This window comes from Cebus imitator, unplaced genomic scaffold (genome assembly GCF_001604975.1).
Source record: "Cebus imitator isolate Cc_AM_T3 unplaced genomic scaffold, Cebus_imitator-1.0 Scaffold18, whole genome shotgun sequence".
In the NCBI taxonomy this organism is placed as follows: Eukaryota; Metazoa; Chordata; class Mammalia; order Primates; family Cebidae; genus Cebus; species Cebus imitator.
The window spans coordinates 17,301,819-17,320,546 of record NW_016107333.1 but is presented as its reverse complement, the minus strand read 5'-3'; the positions used below and the strand labels follow the sequence as shown (position 1 = coordinate 17,320,546).

Sequence of the window (18,728 nt, the reverse complement as noted above, 5' to 3'; positions counted from 1 at the left end):
ATATATACACTCAACATAACCTTCTAATGATTATCGGGTTTTGAAGCATGGGACTGAGGTGACATTGTGAACAAAGTGATCCTTAGGCAAGATACTCTAAGCCCTCTGTCACGCCCGTGTAAGGGCTGCTGGAGGGCTCCTCGGCTGTGTGGCAGCACCAGTGCTAGGAAAGCTCCCGCTGTTTAGCCAGCTATGGAAGGAGATGTCGGAGATGTCCTAGACATCTCTTTCCTCAGGGGAGTTAGGAAAAAAATTGTTCCTCCAAGCTCTTGCGGCAGGCCTGAAGGCTGTCAGGTAAGCCCATAGACATCCAGGGGCTTAATTATCCCTATGTGTTGCTGTGCTTCAGTGGTCACATTCCATGTCCACTTTCATGTTCCACTTCTGCACCTGGTTCCTCTTTTTCTTAGAAGATAGAATCAGTAATAGTAACATAAATCTTAATGTCTTTGTTCTTTCTTGACAAGTATGGAAAAAAGTGCTGATGCATTTTGCTCCTTACCTTATCTCGGCTACTTGATAATTCTGGGCCCCCATCCCTATGACACGTGATGTACTTGACCCTATCACTGACCAATGTTACCTCACCCTACCTACCCTTCCCCCTGCTTTATACTCAATAAAAGTCAGAGTGTCCAGGCACTCTGGGCCACTGCTGCAGTCCATGCTTTTGTTGGCAGTAGACCCCTGGACCCAAACTCTGTTTTCTCTTTCTCAGTATCTTGTGTTTTTTATTTCCAGTTTCTTGTCTCTGCACCAGTAGAAAGGGGCTCGTAGGACTCTGTAGGGCTGGACCCTATACTGTGGAGACATAATTTTTTAACTTATGTTGTATTTATTTTAAAAGAAATTTTACGTCTTCTTTTTTTGAATGTGTTATAGTATATTTCCATATTTTAAAATACCCTTTTTTGCTGCTAATTCTTGTCTCCTGAATGAATGATTTACCAAACTACTATCTAGATTTTTGTTTTGTTTACATATATTGTCTTTATATACACACTTTTTTCTGTGGATTAGCATGATCTATCTATTCATAACTGGGAGAAGTAGAAACTTATATCCACCCTTGAGGATGGTTTGAGATTTATTTTGTTAATGTTTATGGTAAAATATATTTCCTCTTTTATTAAAAAAATTGAGGACCATTTTTTACTGTGTAATTCCTCCAGCCAATAATGTGAATCATGGAAATCACCCAAAAGTATCAAATCAGTGTAAACCATCTGTTCCATGTCTCCTAGAAACACTATTTTCTTAACCTACCCTTGGTCGTATTAATATTAATCAGCTGTACAAAATCCTTAATATCTATTCCAATTTTATTTATGATACTTTGATGAATGTCTTGAACTAGAGTTAGTTCTAACAGGCTTCTGATCTAACAGACTTAGTGTCTAATTTATATTCATTTTATTTTCAATATAAAATGCTTCAATCTTAAGTTTCATTGATTTATGGTGACTTAGTTAATATACATTTCAATTAGATACATTTTTTCCCAAAATTTTACTTTCATGTAACTGAACAACTGCTTTCCCAGAAAATGGCTGAAAATATTATAGAAATAATATGTATACAATATAAAGATGAGAAAGGATGAGGAATATACATTGTATGTTGAAAATGATAAAATGTGGCTATTTAATAATGGGAATGTTTATCTTTTGGTTGTGGGGCTGTTGAAAGACTTCTTTGCATATATATGTTTTTTGATTAAACATGCCTATTCTGTTTTTCAGTCCAGGATACACACACATGCATACACATACATATTTACATACACACCAGCACTGAAAGCATTTTTATTTTGCAGTCATCTAAAGACAAAACAGAACGTGAAGTAACAAGAGTTGTCTAATTAAAATGTATGTACATGTGATGTGCCCGGAACTATGCTAGTAATTTTGTAGGATACACAAGTAATAGAAAATATTGTTCTTGCAATTACAGAGATAAGATATACTTTATTAATGTCCAGCAAATGGTTTAAAACAATAGATTGAGTTGTCCAAACCATCTGCATTATGGGAATCTAGGGAAGAGAAACAGTCTCTGAATCTTTTTGTACCTAATACATAGAAGCTGTTTTTTGACCTCAATAGAATAAGAAGTAGAAAATTGTGCCTTGACAAATGTTGAACTTGTTTTAAACTAGCAGTTTTCCATAATAGAGCCCTGAATTATTTTTGTGTCCCCTCTCCCCACCATGCCTTTCCTCATAGCTAATTTGCCAAACACAGCAAGCACATTCATACTGCCTTAATCACGCAAACTGTGCCTCATTCCCATCTCCCCTTTTCTCTGTCAGAATTCTTATCTCACGAGGTGTTTTTGCTCAAATGCAAGCACTCTGTGAATTCTCTCCTCTACTTGCCCTTGTTGCTTCCTCTTTATGTTTTCTAATACCTTGTTTCAGTATCTCTGTAATGCTTATAATTTTGGTCTAGTTTTACTGTGTAGTTATATATAGATGTGTCTTTACACCTTGAGTTCAGAATTTATGACATACTTACCTTTTTCTTCCCTCACCCTAGCGTTTAGCTTTGAAGACTGTAGTTTTAATAAATATTTAGTAAATTTAAATAAATTTATTTGAAGTATTGGAAATAAACAATAATTTTAAAATTCAGTGGCAATGAAATTATGTGCACAAGAAGCTCAGGTTGGTTGTAAAAGATACGTGTATTCGCTGATGCAAAAAAAATTGAGTAACTATTGTATGACGAGATTGTTTTCCTAGGACCATCTATTTAATATGAATTAGGAAATCAACAAGACAAGCATGATGATGGAAAGAAAAGACTAACTTTATGTGATAAATGTGGTGTTAACGGTGTGGAGGAAGGGAATATTAATATATTTGAAAGATTTGTACAAAATAGAGGAAATGGGATTATTTAACCAGTGAGAAGTGAAGAGAGGTCTAAAATGGAGAAACATATGTGAATAATACATGTCTTCTTTTAAAAAGTATTTTTGTCAAACTTCCATGATGTAATAGGGTATGGAATAACTCCTTCTGAAAACTACAGAATACTGGACAAAATATGTCAAACATTCATGATCAGACTTAGGTAAAAGTCTAGGGACTGTGATCCCTAATAGAAAAGACACAATGGAGGCAAACCCTACCATCACCCAGATTTTTGCCTGAATACAATTCCTAAATATGGCACCAGGTAGAATAACAGAAACAGGATCAAGTAATCTCCCTGAGTTGAAATACAGAAACTAGAGTTGGGGAAAGCTGAGGCAGCTAGAATTTGCAGACAGAGGAACAGAAAAGAGGGTACTATACAGAAAAAGAGGTCCAGGAAACTGCCTAAAGTTATCCTTGCATCTTTAGTTGAATATCAATCTGCACAAAAGTGAAACTCCATGAAGACAGAAAAAGAAAAACCTTCAAGGAAAGAGCAGTACTGGAGATACATAAACAGAAAAATCCCTGGAGCTCACACAAGGCCAAGAATGATTCAAGTTACTACCAGCCCAAGTAGAGGGATCATGCTTAATATATGGGGCATTCACTAGCGATTCCAGAAGGAATGTAAGTCTTAATGGTGGGACTAAGCTAACCCCAGAGTAAAGGTTACTGTAGACCCACCTAAAAATAAAAAGTAAAAGCAAGCCTTGAATGAATCAAACTCATCTTCAAATAACTTTACTGTATGCCAAAACAATGTCCAGTAATTTTTAAAGGAATACAAGTAAACTCAGAGCCAGTTGTGGTGGCACATTCCTGTAGTCCCAGCTATTCAGGAGTCTGAGGCAGGAACATCATTTGAGTGCAAGAAGTCAAGCCTGCAGTGAACTATGATTGTGCTACTGCACTCCAACCTGCGTGACAGAGCGAGAATCCATCTCTTAAAAAGATGACTACACATGAAAATAAGGAAAATGAAACTCATAAACATGCAAAAAACTAATAAAAAATCGACCTGGAATTATAGAGTTGATTGAATTTGTATAGGAGATAATAAAATATTTGCTATAAATATTCTTGATATACTCAAGGATTTAAAGGAAGAGGTGAATGTGCATATAGAAATGTAGATATAAAAGGATTCGAAGGAAACATCTAGGAATGAAAAAGACAATATCTGGAATGAAAAATACAGTAGATGCCATTAGCAGCAGACTGTCATTACAGAAGGAAAGATTGGTGAAATGGAAAATACTGCAAGTGAAAGTAGCCAAAATAAAATACAGAGAAAAAAATGACTAAAAATAAATAACAGAGGAGCTGGTTTTTTGAAAAGATCCACAGAATATACCACTAGCCAGATTAATAAAAAAGAAAAGAGAGAAGAATCAAATAGATGCAATAAAAAACAATAAAGGGGATATCACTACTGATTCCACAGAAATACAAACTACCGTCAGAGATTACTACAAACAACTCTATGCACTTAGAGTTGCCATGTATGTACCTATGCAATAATCCTGCATGTTCTTCACATGTACCCCAGAACCTAAAGTGCAATAAAATATATTTACAAAATAAATAAAAACAAAAACAAAACATAAAATCAACTTTTTTTTTTTTTTAGCACAAGGAACTATCAGTATCTGAAAATTCAGGGTTTTGTTTTGTTTTGTTTTGTTTTGTTTTGAGACCAAGTCTCAGACTGTCGCCCAGGCTGGAGTGCAGTGGCGTGATCTCAGCCACTGCAACCTCTGCCTCCCAGGCTCAAGTGATTCTCCTGCCTCAGCCTCCTGAGTAGCTGGGATTACAGGCATGTGTCACCACACTCAGCTAATTGGCCAAACTGGTGTCAAACTCCTGACCTCAAGCGCTCTTCCTGGATTAGCCTCCCAAAGTGCTGGGATTATAGGCATGAACCACTGCACTCCGCTGAAAATTCAGTTTTAAAATTTGGCACAAATTTGAAGTTTAGTTTTTAATTTTCAGTTATAGGATGAATAAATTCTGGAGATCAGATGTACAGCATGGTAACTATAGTTAATAACAACACATAGTATACTTGAAATTTGCTGAGAGTTGATTCTAAGTGCCCTCAACACACACACACACACGCACACACACACACACACAACATAGTGATTATATGATGTGATGGGGATATTAATTGGCTTATTGTGATTATTCATAATTATGTCAAAACAATATACTGTACATCTTAAATATATACAATTTTTGTTTGTCAATTATGCCCCAGTAAAGCTAGAGGGAAAAGAAAATTAAATTGACCTAATAATACCATTCAAAAGATTTTCCAATAACATGAAAAACGTGTTTACCTCTATAAATTTAATAAGATATGTGCAAGACCTGTACACTGAAGACTATAAAAATATTGTTGATGGAAATTAAAGAAAACCTAATATGTACAAGGATATACCACCGTGTTCATGAAATGAAAGACAATACAGTTAAGATACTTGTTCTCTCCAAATTGTGCTATGGACTCAATACAATCCCAAGAAAAATCCAAGCAGGCTAATTTTTCGGACATTAGCATCTTATTCTAAAATTTATATGCAAAGACAGAGAACCTAGAATAGCCAAAATAATTTCAAAGAAGAACAAATTTGGAGGATTCTCTGATTCCAGGCTTATAAACATCTATCAATGTGGTATTCACATAAGAAGAGATTTACAGGTCAATAGAACAAAACAGAATTCAGAAATAAACCCATAAACATATGGTCAATTGATTTCCAAAAGAATTGCAGGGCACTTCAGTGGCGAAAGGATAATCTTTTCAACTAATGGGGCTTACTACTTCTATTTGTATATTAAATATTAGATTTCTTAAATCTCAACCTTTACCTCATGCTCTACATGAAAATTAATGTGGAACAAATATCAAAATGTAAAAGCAAAAATGTTAAACTTACAGAAGAAAATATAGGGAAATATCTTCAACTTTGTGTTAGGCAAAGATTTCTTAAATATTCACCAACAGTACAAAGGAGATATGTCTAGAATATAGAATATTTTAAAGAATACTCTTACAACTAAGGAATATGAAGTCAAACAACCTGGTAAAAAGATGCAAAGGACTCGAACAGGTACTTCACAAAAGAAGGTAAATGGCTGCTAAGCACAGAAGATATTTAGCACATTAGTAGTAATGACAAAAATTAATTTAAAAGCACTATTGTGATAATTTTACATACCATTTGATAACTACATACTATTGTGATAAATTCACATACATACCAGTTAGAATAACTAAAATTAAGTGTTGCCAAGAATGTGGAGCTACTGAAACTCTCAGACATGGTGAATGGGAATGTAAAATGGTACAAACATGTTGGAAAACACTTTAGTGGTTTCTTTAAGTTTGATGCATTTACCATGTGACCTAGCATTTTAGATATTTACCCAAGAGAAACAAAAACTTATGTTCACTTACAGATTTTAAATGTGAATGTTAATGGCAACTTTATTCATAATGGCCCAAAACTGAAACAACACAAATGTCCATCAGTAGATGAATGTATAAACAAAATTTTGGCATATCCATAAAATGGATTATTACTGTGCATTAAAAAGGAATAAACTACTGATATGAACACGTAGGAATGAGTCTCAAAAACATTATGCTGATGACAAACATAAAGCGGATATGCTACTATATTGTGGCAGAAAAAAGATTTCTGGGGCTACCAACATGGAAATATTGACAGAGAAGGGATACAAGGTAACCATCTGTGTCGATAGAAATGTTCTGTATCTTGATTGTGGTGGTGAATGCGCAGGTATGTACATTTAAAATAGGTGCATGTTATGTATGTAAATAATACTTTAATGAATTTTATTTTAAAACAAAGAAGTAAACTTTTAGAAAAATGGTACTTGTTCATATAAAATGATCTGTCATGAAGGATGGTTTTCCCAAAGTTAAACATGTTGCCTTCTGTACTATCGTGTTGAAAAAGATGACTTTACATTTTTTTGAAATTAGCTTCTGCCTATTGTGCATAAACTTGGCATCAGTTTAGACTTATCTCTTTCTAATATTGCAATAATAATATTAATTACTAGGTCAGGGTCACATAAGTGAACAAAAGTTGTGAGAGATAAAAACATTCTGATTGATTGTATATAAGTAGAATAGCAAACAAAATGCGTTCTTTTTTGAAGTTTCCTGATGTTATGCAAAGGAGGTCAGATGTGTAAACAGCAGGTGAGAACATAATCTGTTGGAAGTAAGTGTTTTAGAGGAATTGTAATGTCTCATGTACTACCAAAAAGAGAAAGACTCTCCTTACTTTATTCTTCAATAATTATTGCAACTAAAACAATCTCTTTAATAGCAATTCTATCCTTCAGTAAATGTGAAATACATTTAGCACTGGTAAATCCTCAAGTTTAAAATATCACCAAACACAGTAACGTCATTTTGGAATGTGGATACTAAGAGGTGTACTCAGTGTACTCATTGGCATCAAGACTTGTTTTTCTTCTTCCTTTCTTTTCCTTGCAGATATAAATGCAGTACAGGATTCACAGCTAACTCCAAATTAATCTGAGAGAAATTTTATTTTTTAGCAGGCTTAAGTGTTGTAGCTTTTGTGAATTTTACTTACATGGAACAAATGGTTGTGGGGAAAAGAAAGTGTAGGATAGCCCTGCAAGGTAATTTTCAGAACATTTTAAACAGGCATTTAGTGTTAAAAAGGCTTATAGAAACATATTTGACAATAGGTTTTCTGATCATTGCTAATATATTCAACCGTGGCATGAGATCTCTCTCCCAGGACTAAATTTAAGATGATTGAGTCTGTTCCTTTTTGAGTAATGTAATCACTGACCTATCATCTATTTGATCATTAATACTGTCATAGCTTTGGCTTAACTAAACCAGCTTAACACCTTGCAGTTTCTTCTTCTTAGTGTCCTACTAAACCCTTAGATCTCCAATTTTAAAAGACTGTAAAAAGGAAAATATGATATATCATGCTATTACATAGTTGTTGCCTTTTAAATTGACACAATAATAGTTCTCATGTAAGGTCTCCTGTGTAATGAGATTGGCTATGCAAGTTTGCAGATAAGATGTGTCCTAGTGAGAAATTGATCTGCATAATAAAGAGAAGAATTTAAAGCGCTAATAAAAACAATCTGTAGGAAGAGATAGACATCAAGAATTCTATTCATCATGGTGGAAGAGGAGATGAAAAGCACCCTTCTACCCAATTATCACTGTAAGGAGAAAAATATTGATAGGGGAGGAGTAGGAGTTAAGCTTTGCAATTTAAAGCCCATTCGCCTCCTCTATAGAGTTTGTGGTAAAATCTAAATTGTGCACCAATGGTTTGCATAAATGGGTTCTTTCATGAAATCAAATAGATGCTGAGTTCTATATTACTTTGAATATGGGATGAACACAGTGGGAGCAAATAGAGTTAGAGAACAAAGGACACCAAAATCTGGGTTACAGTTAAACTGGTTCCTCTTAGAACTAGTGAAAATGTTCATACTAATAAAACATCCATAAGCGCAAGCTGGAATTCATTCATTCATTACTTCATTCACTCTTCATTCATTTTCAACACATATGTAATGAACTGTTTTTCAATATGTTAGCCAAGTATCAGGCTTTGGTAGCTAACCCAACAGGCATCTCTGCAATCATGCAGCTTTTATGGACTAAGGATAGGAGATACTGAACCAAAGTCACACAGTGACTATAAAATTATCATTGTGATAATTGCTATAAAAAAGCAGGATACTGTTAATGCATGTAAGAAAGGAAATTAATCTCAATGGGAGCATCAAGAAGGTCTTCCAAAGGAAGTGAATTATATTTATACCTAAAGCACCAATAAGATTAATCCTGATGAGACAAGCAAAGGAATTTATTTGTTAGGATTTGACACAATAGCAAGTAACAAAAAAATCTAAAATAATAATGGCTTTAAAAGAAAGAGTTTATTTTATTCCCACTTCCAAAGCTTAGAGCTAGGCACTCCAAGGCTGGTAGGGATCACCTCTATGAGGAACTCAGGATTCTCTATTTTGTTGTTCCATTGAGCTTGCTAACTCATTCCAGATTGTTGCATTTTGCTTTGAACTCCATTTCCGATATTGCCTCCTTCCTGGATTCTGCCAATGACACTTCATGGCCCATGACAAATGCTCCAGCTCCAGCTATTTCATTAGCATTCAATCAGCAGGAAGAGGAAGAGGAGAAAGAAGGGCACACCTCTCCATTTCTTATATCCCATAGTTATGACTTAGCCATGTGGTCACACCTAGCTGCAACAGACACTGGAAAGTGTGGCATTTATTCAAAGAAGACGTGTGCCCAGCTAAAAGTTGGAGTTCAGTACTATACAAGAAAGGAAGGTGTTACTAAAGACAAAAGGATCAGAGGAGAATGTATTTTGGGAGATGACTAATAGTCTTTGCCAGAGAAAACCACGTGTTAAGGTAAGATAAAAGGCAAGAGGAAATTTGGTATACTCGAGGGAAAGAGGGAAGCGCTGCGTGTTTAAACATCGTGGGCAAAGGGGAGGAAGAGTATTAGTGTTCCCTGACCAAACCGAGGGTAGGGCTGCTTATTCTCATGGTCCAATAACAAGTTGCAGACAAACTGGGAAAGAAGATAGTTTAATTCTGTAACCGGGTACAGGGAGAAGGCTGGGAAATTGTTGCCAGACCAACTCAAAATTACAATGTTTTCCAGAGCTTATATACCTTCTAAGCTGTATGTCTACGTGTAAGTGTGCGTTCCTCTAAAGACATAATTGATTAACTTCTTCTCATCTATAACTAAGGTCTGAGTCCTGAAGACCTTCCTCAGGACGGTAAATTTACTTAATCTAAATGGGTCCAGGTGCTGGAGTGATTACCCTTATCTTGTCTCCTGCTAAGGAAGATTTGGGATTTCCTTTAGACTCCAGTAAAACTTGTTTGTGGAGGTCTGGAGAGTTCCTTCAGACCCCCAGTAACACTTGTTTAATCCTAAACGGGTTCTGTTAAGAATTCCTTTGTTATTTCATCATTCTTCAAGGCCCTGGAAAGGTCTAGGCAAAACTCTTGGTGGGTTTTCATCACATTCCAGCTTTTCTGTAAGGGCACTGCCTCTATCAGCTTTAAATATCTAATTTAGCCACTCAATCAGTGCTGAAACAGTTGTCATGGAAGCCTGCCTGTTCAGCTGTTAGTGAGACCTGGCCTGCCAGATTAGTGGTAGGATACATAGGCAGATAGGGGCAGACATACATAGCCTTTTGGATCATATTAAGAATTTTGAATTTTATCAGAAGAATAATGAAAAGCTATTGAAGGTTTTAAGGAAGAAGAAAACATGATCACATTCTCATATGAAATAATATTTATTTGATCATAGTAGAGAACAGGTTAAAGATAATGTTGGCAATACTTAGACAATTTAGCCTGGGCACGGTGGCCCACGCCTGTAATCTCAGCACATTGGGAGGCCGAGGCAGGTGGATCACCTGAAGTCAGGAGTTCAAGACCAGCGTGGCCAACATGGCGAAATCCTGTCTCTACTAAAAAATATACAAAAAATTAGCCAGTTGTGGTGGCAGGCACCTGTAATCCCAGCTACTTGGGAGGCTGATGCAGGAGAATCACTTGAAACCAGGAGTTGGAGGTTGCAGTGAGCCAAGATCACACCACTACATTGCAGACTGGGCAACAGACTGAGACTCTGTCTCAAAAAAAAAAAAAAAAAAAGGTTAAGGTAGGCATACTCTTTGGTGTACATAGTTGCTCATTTATGAATTTATCCTGAGAAAGTCATGAGACAAGTAGAATATTTGCATTGGGACTGAGGCTAGGAAAGCATCACTCTCTCATTTATAATTTTTTATTTTGAATGATTTGTTTTATAATAAGCATGTATTACTTTAAATTTCATGAAAAATCGATAAAGCAATTTTACTTTAGAAAACAAAGACAAAAAGGCCTGTGCCAGTGCTGTGAAGTAGCTCAGATTGCTAACTCATTCCAGATTGTTGCCTTTTGCTTTGAACTCCATTTCTGATATTGCCTTATTCCTGGATTCTGCCTTTTTCCCTTATCCATTTGCGTTGACAATCTTGAACATCTGTTGTCCCCTTGAAGAGTTCTCATAATTAAGGAGGTGGCTTCCATGATGTGGGAGAAAGACAATAGGACCTAGAACTAGAATACTTGGATTATAATCTGGATTCATTTGTAGGATGATCTTGCAAATAGAGTAACATTTTGAGCATCAATTTTTCACTTGTAAAATAGGGATGATTCTTACTCTATTTTATTGGGCTATTCTATATCTTAAAGCATTTTATAAATTAGGAAGGACCGTTATATATACTTGTCATATAATTTAAACACACACACACACACACACACACAGCCTCACAGGGAAATCCCATTTCTTCAATGTTAGACTGATATTATTCTCAAAAGTGTTTTCCTTTGATTGAGCTCAAGTTTGTCTCCCCATAGTATTTTATTTTGACTGTTTTTCAATTTGCAGCAATATAGAATTGGTCCAGTCTTTATTACCAGGTAATAACCAAGAAAGCTAATGGGTTCAAACTATATAGATTTAGGTCTGTTTTTCATAATATAATTTTCACATTTTTCTGGAACTTCAGGAATACAGTTGGATCTCCAGTAAAATGTTTGAATGGCATTTGGAATAAAGGAAACCATCTGAGATTAAGTGTATTCAGGTGGCTTCTTCCCATATATAATTGAAAATTATATGTAGTTTGATAAACCTTTTCCTTCAAATCTTTAATTGTAAAGAAATGAAGTGAAAAATTATGGTTTTACACAGCCAGTTTATATGCTGTCTTTAGGGGGCAGTGCTAAACCACTGATAAGTTTCTTCATTTCTGCTAAAGCTACTGGTAATGGTTAATATAAAACTAAAATGACAATCTTAATATTTGTGATAAAATTATACATACCACTTAATATTAGTAAAATTTTGTAGGTAGCCAAATGAAAATGGTAATTTGAAGCTCATTTATTCAGTGATTCATGCAATAAATATTTATTGTTTCATTATGCACAACACATTATAGGAGATACAATGTGAATAAGGCAATGTTTTCTTTCAAATAACATTGAGAAATAATGAAGGCAAATAGGCCACACTTGTGTGTGTCTGTATACTATATTTGCACAAACACACTGTGTGTCTACACAACTCTTTTAGGGTAAAAAAAAATAGCAGTACATATTGATTTTTTTATGTGCCAATCTCTGTCAAGCAATTAATTTTATCTTCATCCAGCCCTGAAAATAGAAATTATTACACTATTTTTGCAGATAGGGAAACTAAGGATTAATAAGATTATGTGATTTGCTCAAAGTCACAAAGCTTGGAAGTGGTAGAGCTAGGATTTAAATGTGTATCTGTTTGAGTTAAAAACCAATGCTTTTTGCCACTATCCCATCTTTCAACTCGAGGTGTATGTGAAATACCATATTGCAAACACTTGCAGAAAGAGCTAGAGACAAGCAGAAGAATGTGACATCACACGTGTTTGTGGGAAATCTGAAAATTTTATATAAGGGATGAAATCTGAACTCTATTTTGAATCAGTGGGATTATAAGAAAATAATAAACATGATAGTTAATACTTACTGAAGCCGTGTGTGTCAGGCACTTTATATTTATTCCCTCACTTAGTCATCAGGAAAAAGCCGTGAGAGGGGTTCTACTATATTGTTTTCCATTGTATAGATAAGCCAAACGAGGCTGACAGTGGTCTTGCCTGCTGAAAATCGTACAGCTAGTGAGGGGGGGTAGTTGGTACTTGAATCCTGTCTAACTTGAAAACTGTCTAATTTAGAACCCAAACCCTTAATCACTACAATATGCTGTGCAGACAAGTAAGGTGAAAGAAAGAATAAAAGCATACGGCATGATTAGGCAAGGGTAAACAATTCCACTTGGTTATAATCTGAGGTGAGTATAGTGGAAAAGTAAAAGGGCTAAAAATTCATTTGACTATAGAACCTTGAAGACAGATTAAGGAATTTGGATATCATTTGTTATGAAATGGGAAATAGTTGGAGCTTTAGGAGCAGAGAAGGGAAACAAACTTTTTTTTTTTTTTAGGGAGGAGAAAGAGATGGAGGAAGTTCCCTGTGTGATTGGATTAAATCATTGTAGCACCATTAACAAAATGGAAAAGAATAGATTAATCTGAAATGTTGATAATTCTTGGCCAAATATGTGGTGGTTTATAGTATGTGCCATGTCTATAAACTGTTGATGATCAAACTGTTAGTGATCTTGAGTTGGTAAAGGAGATGCCTTTTTGATCATTTTATTTATTCCTGTGAACAGCTTTATCAAATATATATGTGTATATATATATATGCTCTTTCAGATTAAGATTTTAAACTTCCCAATATTTTTTTGTTGTTGTTTACTCAAAGGATCTGTAGGATCAAAAATCCCTGTGTAATCACCTTCTATTATAGATTTGAGAAATGCGTATTTATGAAAGCATGGGCTGCTGTGTATCAAATTGCAGTAATTTACACTCCCTGTCACAGATGGGAAAATGCTCTCAGGAGTATACTAATGTAACAGAAACATATTAACCAAATATACCTCTTTTATTTAAACTGCATTTGTTTACATCAGTGTTTTTTCAGTACATTGTTTTTTATAGGGTATTGTGCCAAAGGAAAGATCACAGAACATACTGGTGAGGGGAGAGTAGGCTTTGCAGCCTCTTAGTCTGCGTTAGAATCCTTTTTCTGCCATATGCCAGCTTCGTGACCATGAGTTTTACTTGACCTCTCTGTGCCTTAGTTTCCTCATTTATAGAGTGAGAGGAAAAATATTTGCCTCAAATGGCTGTCGTGTGAATTGAAATAATTGACAGATGAACAGGGCAGTGATACTCCAGGTCACATAGTAAGTTTTCAGTCTAACAGTTATTATCTTATTTTACAGATAGTGACTGATTGGGAGATTACTGAATTTCATTATTTCTTAGTTACTGACAAGTGATCAAGGGAAAGTTAAAATGTGAATGCAGAAAACAAATTCTTTTAAATAGGAGGAAAAATAAAATCTTATATTCTATTTTTAAAAGCAATAGTTTTTTTTTTTTTGTAGGGGGGATGCTATTTACAATCCAACATGTAGAATATATTTACTTGCTTTAGTAATTGTGATCTATCAGTGTTGTGCTGAATACTACATTCAGAGGGTCTTGACAATTTATTTCTTTTTATTTATGCATCTACATCTTGTTTTTTAAAACATGTTCAGTCTGCTAAGTATTTAGCAAGCTCTTAGAATATAAGTTTTTTCTTCAGTTTCTATAAATTTTCTTGCTTTATTTCTTTGACTCCCCCATCTTTACCCTGTTTTTTGAACTCCTGTTATTCAGATGTAACCGGTTTTGGTTTGACCCCTCTTTTTCTCCACTTTTAAATTCTGTTTATCTTTTGGGAAATTTTCTCAGATTTTCTAACTGTTATATTGGACTTTATGTATTTTGTAACTTTCTGTTCTTGTTTCATGGCTGCAAATATTTTCTCTCTGAGGATACTATTTGTAACTTATTTCTCTTTATTTTGGTGTCTTGGGGGCTTTTCTCAAATATAGGGTTCTCATTAGTGGCGCTTGCTGAGAGGTTGGCTTCACAGTAGAGATTAATACATAGATCCCACCATTTTCCTGCTTATTAATAGATTTTTTTTTTTCTTGGGACGTCTGTTTCTACAAAGAGAAGTATTCTAGTTGTTTATCTGAGGAGTATAAACTTTGCTGCCATGTGGCCTAACACAAATATCACTGGTAGGTTATGAATCTTCATTACTATATAGATAGTAATTTTCTTGTTTTTGGAGATTCAGTGTATCTGTATTCTTAGAATTCATAATCCTTTTGCTTCAACTTCTCCAGAAAAATAATCCTCTAATTTCTTGCCAGTGGTGAAGATTTAGTTTTCTGGCTGGGTGAAAAGGAAATGGGTTTAGGGGTCTAATTCTTTCTGATACTAAGTTTCATTCAGTGTCTGCCCCACCTACATCTATAACTTCGAAGGTAGCCAGTCCCTCCTATTCTTTCCACAGGAAGGTAGTTTGCTTTCAGTGTTTTCATATTTGCTAAGTCAATTAATACTTACCCATCTGTTACCCAATATTATCCAAAACTTTTCTTAATATTTTCTGTTCATCTCTCCTGTCATCCTTATTTTTATGATGTAAACATTTTTGTAAATGTTCTACCATCATTTTAGTGAGATTTGAAAGATAACAAAGGAAAATATATGTGCTAAATATGGAAGTTGCAATTATGAATTTTATTTTATTTTATTTTATTTTTGAGACGGAGTTTCGCTCTTGTTACCCAGGCTGGAGTGCAATGGCACGATCTCGGCTCACCGCAACCTCCGCCTCCTGGGTTCAGGCAATTCTCCTGCCTCAGCCTCCTGAGTAGCTGGGATTACAGGCACGTGCCACCATGCCCAGCTAATTTTTTGTATTTTTAGTAGAGACGGGGTTTCACCATGTTGACCAGGATGCTCTCGATCTCTTGACCTCGTGATCCACCCGCCTCGGCCTCCCAAAGTGCTGGGATTACAGGCGTGAGCCACCGCGCCTGGCTGCAATTATGAATTTTAAAACTGTTACCCCTGTTATATGTATGATACAAAATTTCATGAAGTTTTGTTTCAGCAGCATGCTGAAAAAACAGGGTTTTCAGCAATTCCTGTTTCAATAAAATATTTTCCTATTAGTGCCCTGACTGCATTTTTCCTTAATTTTATGTCTAAACCTAAATTCTTGATAAACCATAAGATTTTTCTCATTTGTTGCTTTTCAAATATTTTATTAGATCAATATTGTGTTCTAGTCTTCATTATGAACTTCATATGCTATTTTGTACGCCTTTCACACCCAGTTGTTTTGCTTTTAACTTAAGTTGAACTATACATATTTTTGGCTCAGTCACAGGGCACAGCCATGTAACTATGGCTAGAAGTAAGCTGACCTGTTTGCCAAGATATACTATATGTCATTTATAGAATTAACTGATGTTAAGCTATCTAAATATCATTGATATAATATATTGGTATGATATAAATTTAATTTCAGAGAACCTCATCTACAATAAATTTGTCACCAGGAGAAGTGGAAGAGGAGGATGATGTTGAAAACACATGTGGGCCATCAGGACTTTGGGAAGCACTAACTCCGTGTAATGGATGTAGGAATCTTGGCTTCCCCATGCTTGCACAGGTAAAATTTTGCTTTTATTAAGGTACAATAAACCAAAAATGGTTGCCTGTGTTTTTAAGATAAAATCTCCCTCCCCTTCGAAAATCTAATTAGTATCTTTTTCACTTTGTGGTTTTTCTCAGTGTCAAGTAAAATGTGCATATAACTTGCTGTGCATATGTGGATACATAATTTATGTAAAAATTTAGTATTGTTTAGTTTGGTTATAATGCAGAAAAGTTGTCTTTTTTATGAGGTTTTCATATTTAGAATCCAGAAATATATCATTTTAAAGAATGTTATTTTTAAAAAGTAATTAAAAGTTATCTACAGATGTAGTTACAAGGAAACGTATTATTGCTCTTTAAAAGCATAGCCAGTGATTATTTTTTTCTCATCACAGTGGAACATTGTAGAATAATGTGAATGTGTACCACTGAAAGTTTTGGAATAAAATCCAAAAGCGAAACCAGAACACTAAAATATTGACTATTAGTTTGATGTCCTTTCACTATCATTAAGTCTACTTTAATTCTATAATATCACCTTCAGATTGCTGTTGTGTGTTGTGAACCATACATTCTTAGAGGAGTTTCAGAAATGGCTAAAATATTCCAGAGATAAGAAATTTGAAGACATAGGGAAAATATCTCTGCACAATAAACAAAGAACTGAATATGAAAGAGTATAATGTTAAAAGGTTAACTACATAGAAGGTGGGCGGAAAAAACAGTTCAGGACAGAAAATGATTCACAGTACTTATCCAGAAAAGTGTTATATCTCTTCTGTCACAACAAATATGAAACAATTGTGTCTAAGGAACCATTATGTTTTCCACATGTCTGTATCATGATTTGACCATAGCCACTCAAATTTCAATATTAATTTATTGTAGGAAGCTAAATAGGATATTCAAGTCAGTATATAGTACTTAGAAAATCTCTTCATAGGACTTTTAATCTTTACAGAATTGTTATCAATATATACTCAACTGTGAGTTCCATAAAGGTAGAGATTCAACCTTTTGATGCTCAGCATCTGCAGTCTAATGCATAGTTGCTGACAGATCAGAAGAATGGGTTGAATGTGGTGTCTCATGCCTGTAATCCCAGCACTCTGGGAGGCCGATGTGGGCGGATTGCTTGAGCCCAGGACTGTAAGACCAGCCTGAGCAACATAGTGAGATCTTATCTCTGCAAAACATACAAAAATTAGCCAGGTGTGTTAGTGCACACATGTAGTCTTAGTTACTCAGGAGGCCGAGATGAGAAGATCACTTGAACCTAGGAGACTGAGGCTGCAGTGAGCTGTGATCATGACACTGCATTCCAGCCTGGGTGATAGAGTACGACCCTGTCTCAAAAAAGGAAAAAAAAAAAAGAAATGTCTTCTTTATCAAGTAAACTCTGATGGATATAAAACAAAAAAACAAACAAAAAATAATTGGAATGAAATAATAGTTGAATGGATCTCAATGAACAAATGTGTATATTCTAGGATGTTACATCTTCACTTAAAGTTTTCACATGCAGCTTTTTAAATCTCATATCTATATGGGTAAAGGGAAAGAAAATTAATAAGCATAAGTTGTATTTTATTAGCATACTTTTATCTGCTTAGCAGTTTATGAATAATTGAATGTTTTAATCTATTTTTCCCCTCATAAAACTGTGTTTGTAAAAATATATTTTAAAATCATTCCCTTATATCTTAAAAATAATTCTTGGAATAAAATAAAGTATTAGGGTATTTACTATAATAGCCAGATGGCTGCGAATCAAAAAGCTGTCAGTAATATGATTGTATCTGATTTTCTACCACCTTACTAACATTTACTTTTTTCTAAATTTAATTTTATTATTTGATTAGGCTTGGTAGTAGCTTGATTTTGGTGTATAATTTTTAATATTAGATTTTTTCCCTTTGGCCATTTTCTTGGTGAAGACTGGTATTGTTCAATAACTTTATTAGTTCCTCACATGTGCTAGTTACATTTACCACAAAATCTTTCCCAGTCTGCAGCTTTTCTTTTTGTCTTAATTTGTATGTGTACAAGTGCATCATGCAATTAAAAAAAAAAAACTATCCAATTGATTAAGCCTCTCAGTCCTATTTTTTGTTTAATTCAGCTTATCTAGAATTCCTTTTAACATAAATTTCAAATATGGCTCTATATTATTTTTTGCTTGTTGATACCTACTTTTCCTTGAACTTTCCATTGAACAATAACTCATATTCCTCTCATATTTTATCATAAGGGCTTATTTCTGCCTTCTATTTTTTAAACCACATGACTCAGTATTGATATTATTCATTATTAAATTAAAACTAGTAGCTGACTTGATTGCTTGCTTTATAAAATCTTTTTTTTGTAATTTCTTTGTTGAATTTTAAAAGTATCTCTATTGGGATTTTAATTATTACTGCATTAAAACTATAAATGTACTTGAGATGCATTTTTTTTACCCTAAGTAATCTAACAAACCAGCAGTAAGACTATAAATTCTTTTCTTTTCTTTTTTTTTTTTTTTT

At 34.5% G+C, this 18,728-nt stretch overlaps 1 protein-coding gene across 16 annotated transcripts in view; it reads left to right on the top strand.

Moving 5' to 3' along the window:
* The window catches only part of ANKS1B (ankyrin repeat and sterile alpha motif domain containing 1B), a 1,267,908-nt gene that overhangs the window by 317,681 nt on the left and 931,499 nt on the right, over window positions 1-18,728 (top strand). For all 16 annotated transcript variants that reach the window (XM_017511074.2, XM_037734055.1, XM_017511056.2 and 13 more), the window contains exon 9: window positions 16,073-16,216. In XM_017511074.2, the coding sequence (XP_017366563.1) occupies window positions 16,073-16,216 (144 nt within the window). The remainder of the gene's footprint in view (window positions 1-16,072; window positions 16,217-18,728) is intronic.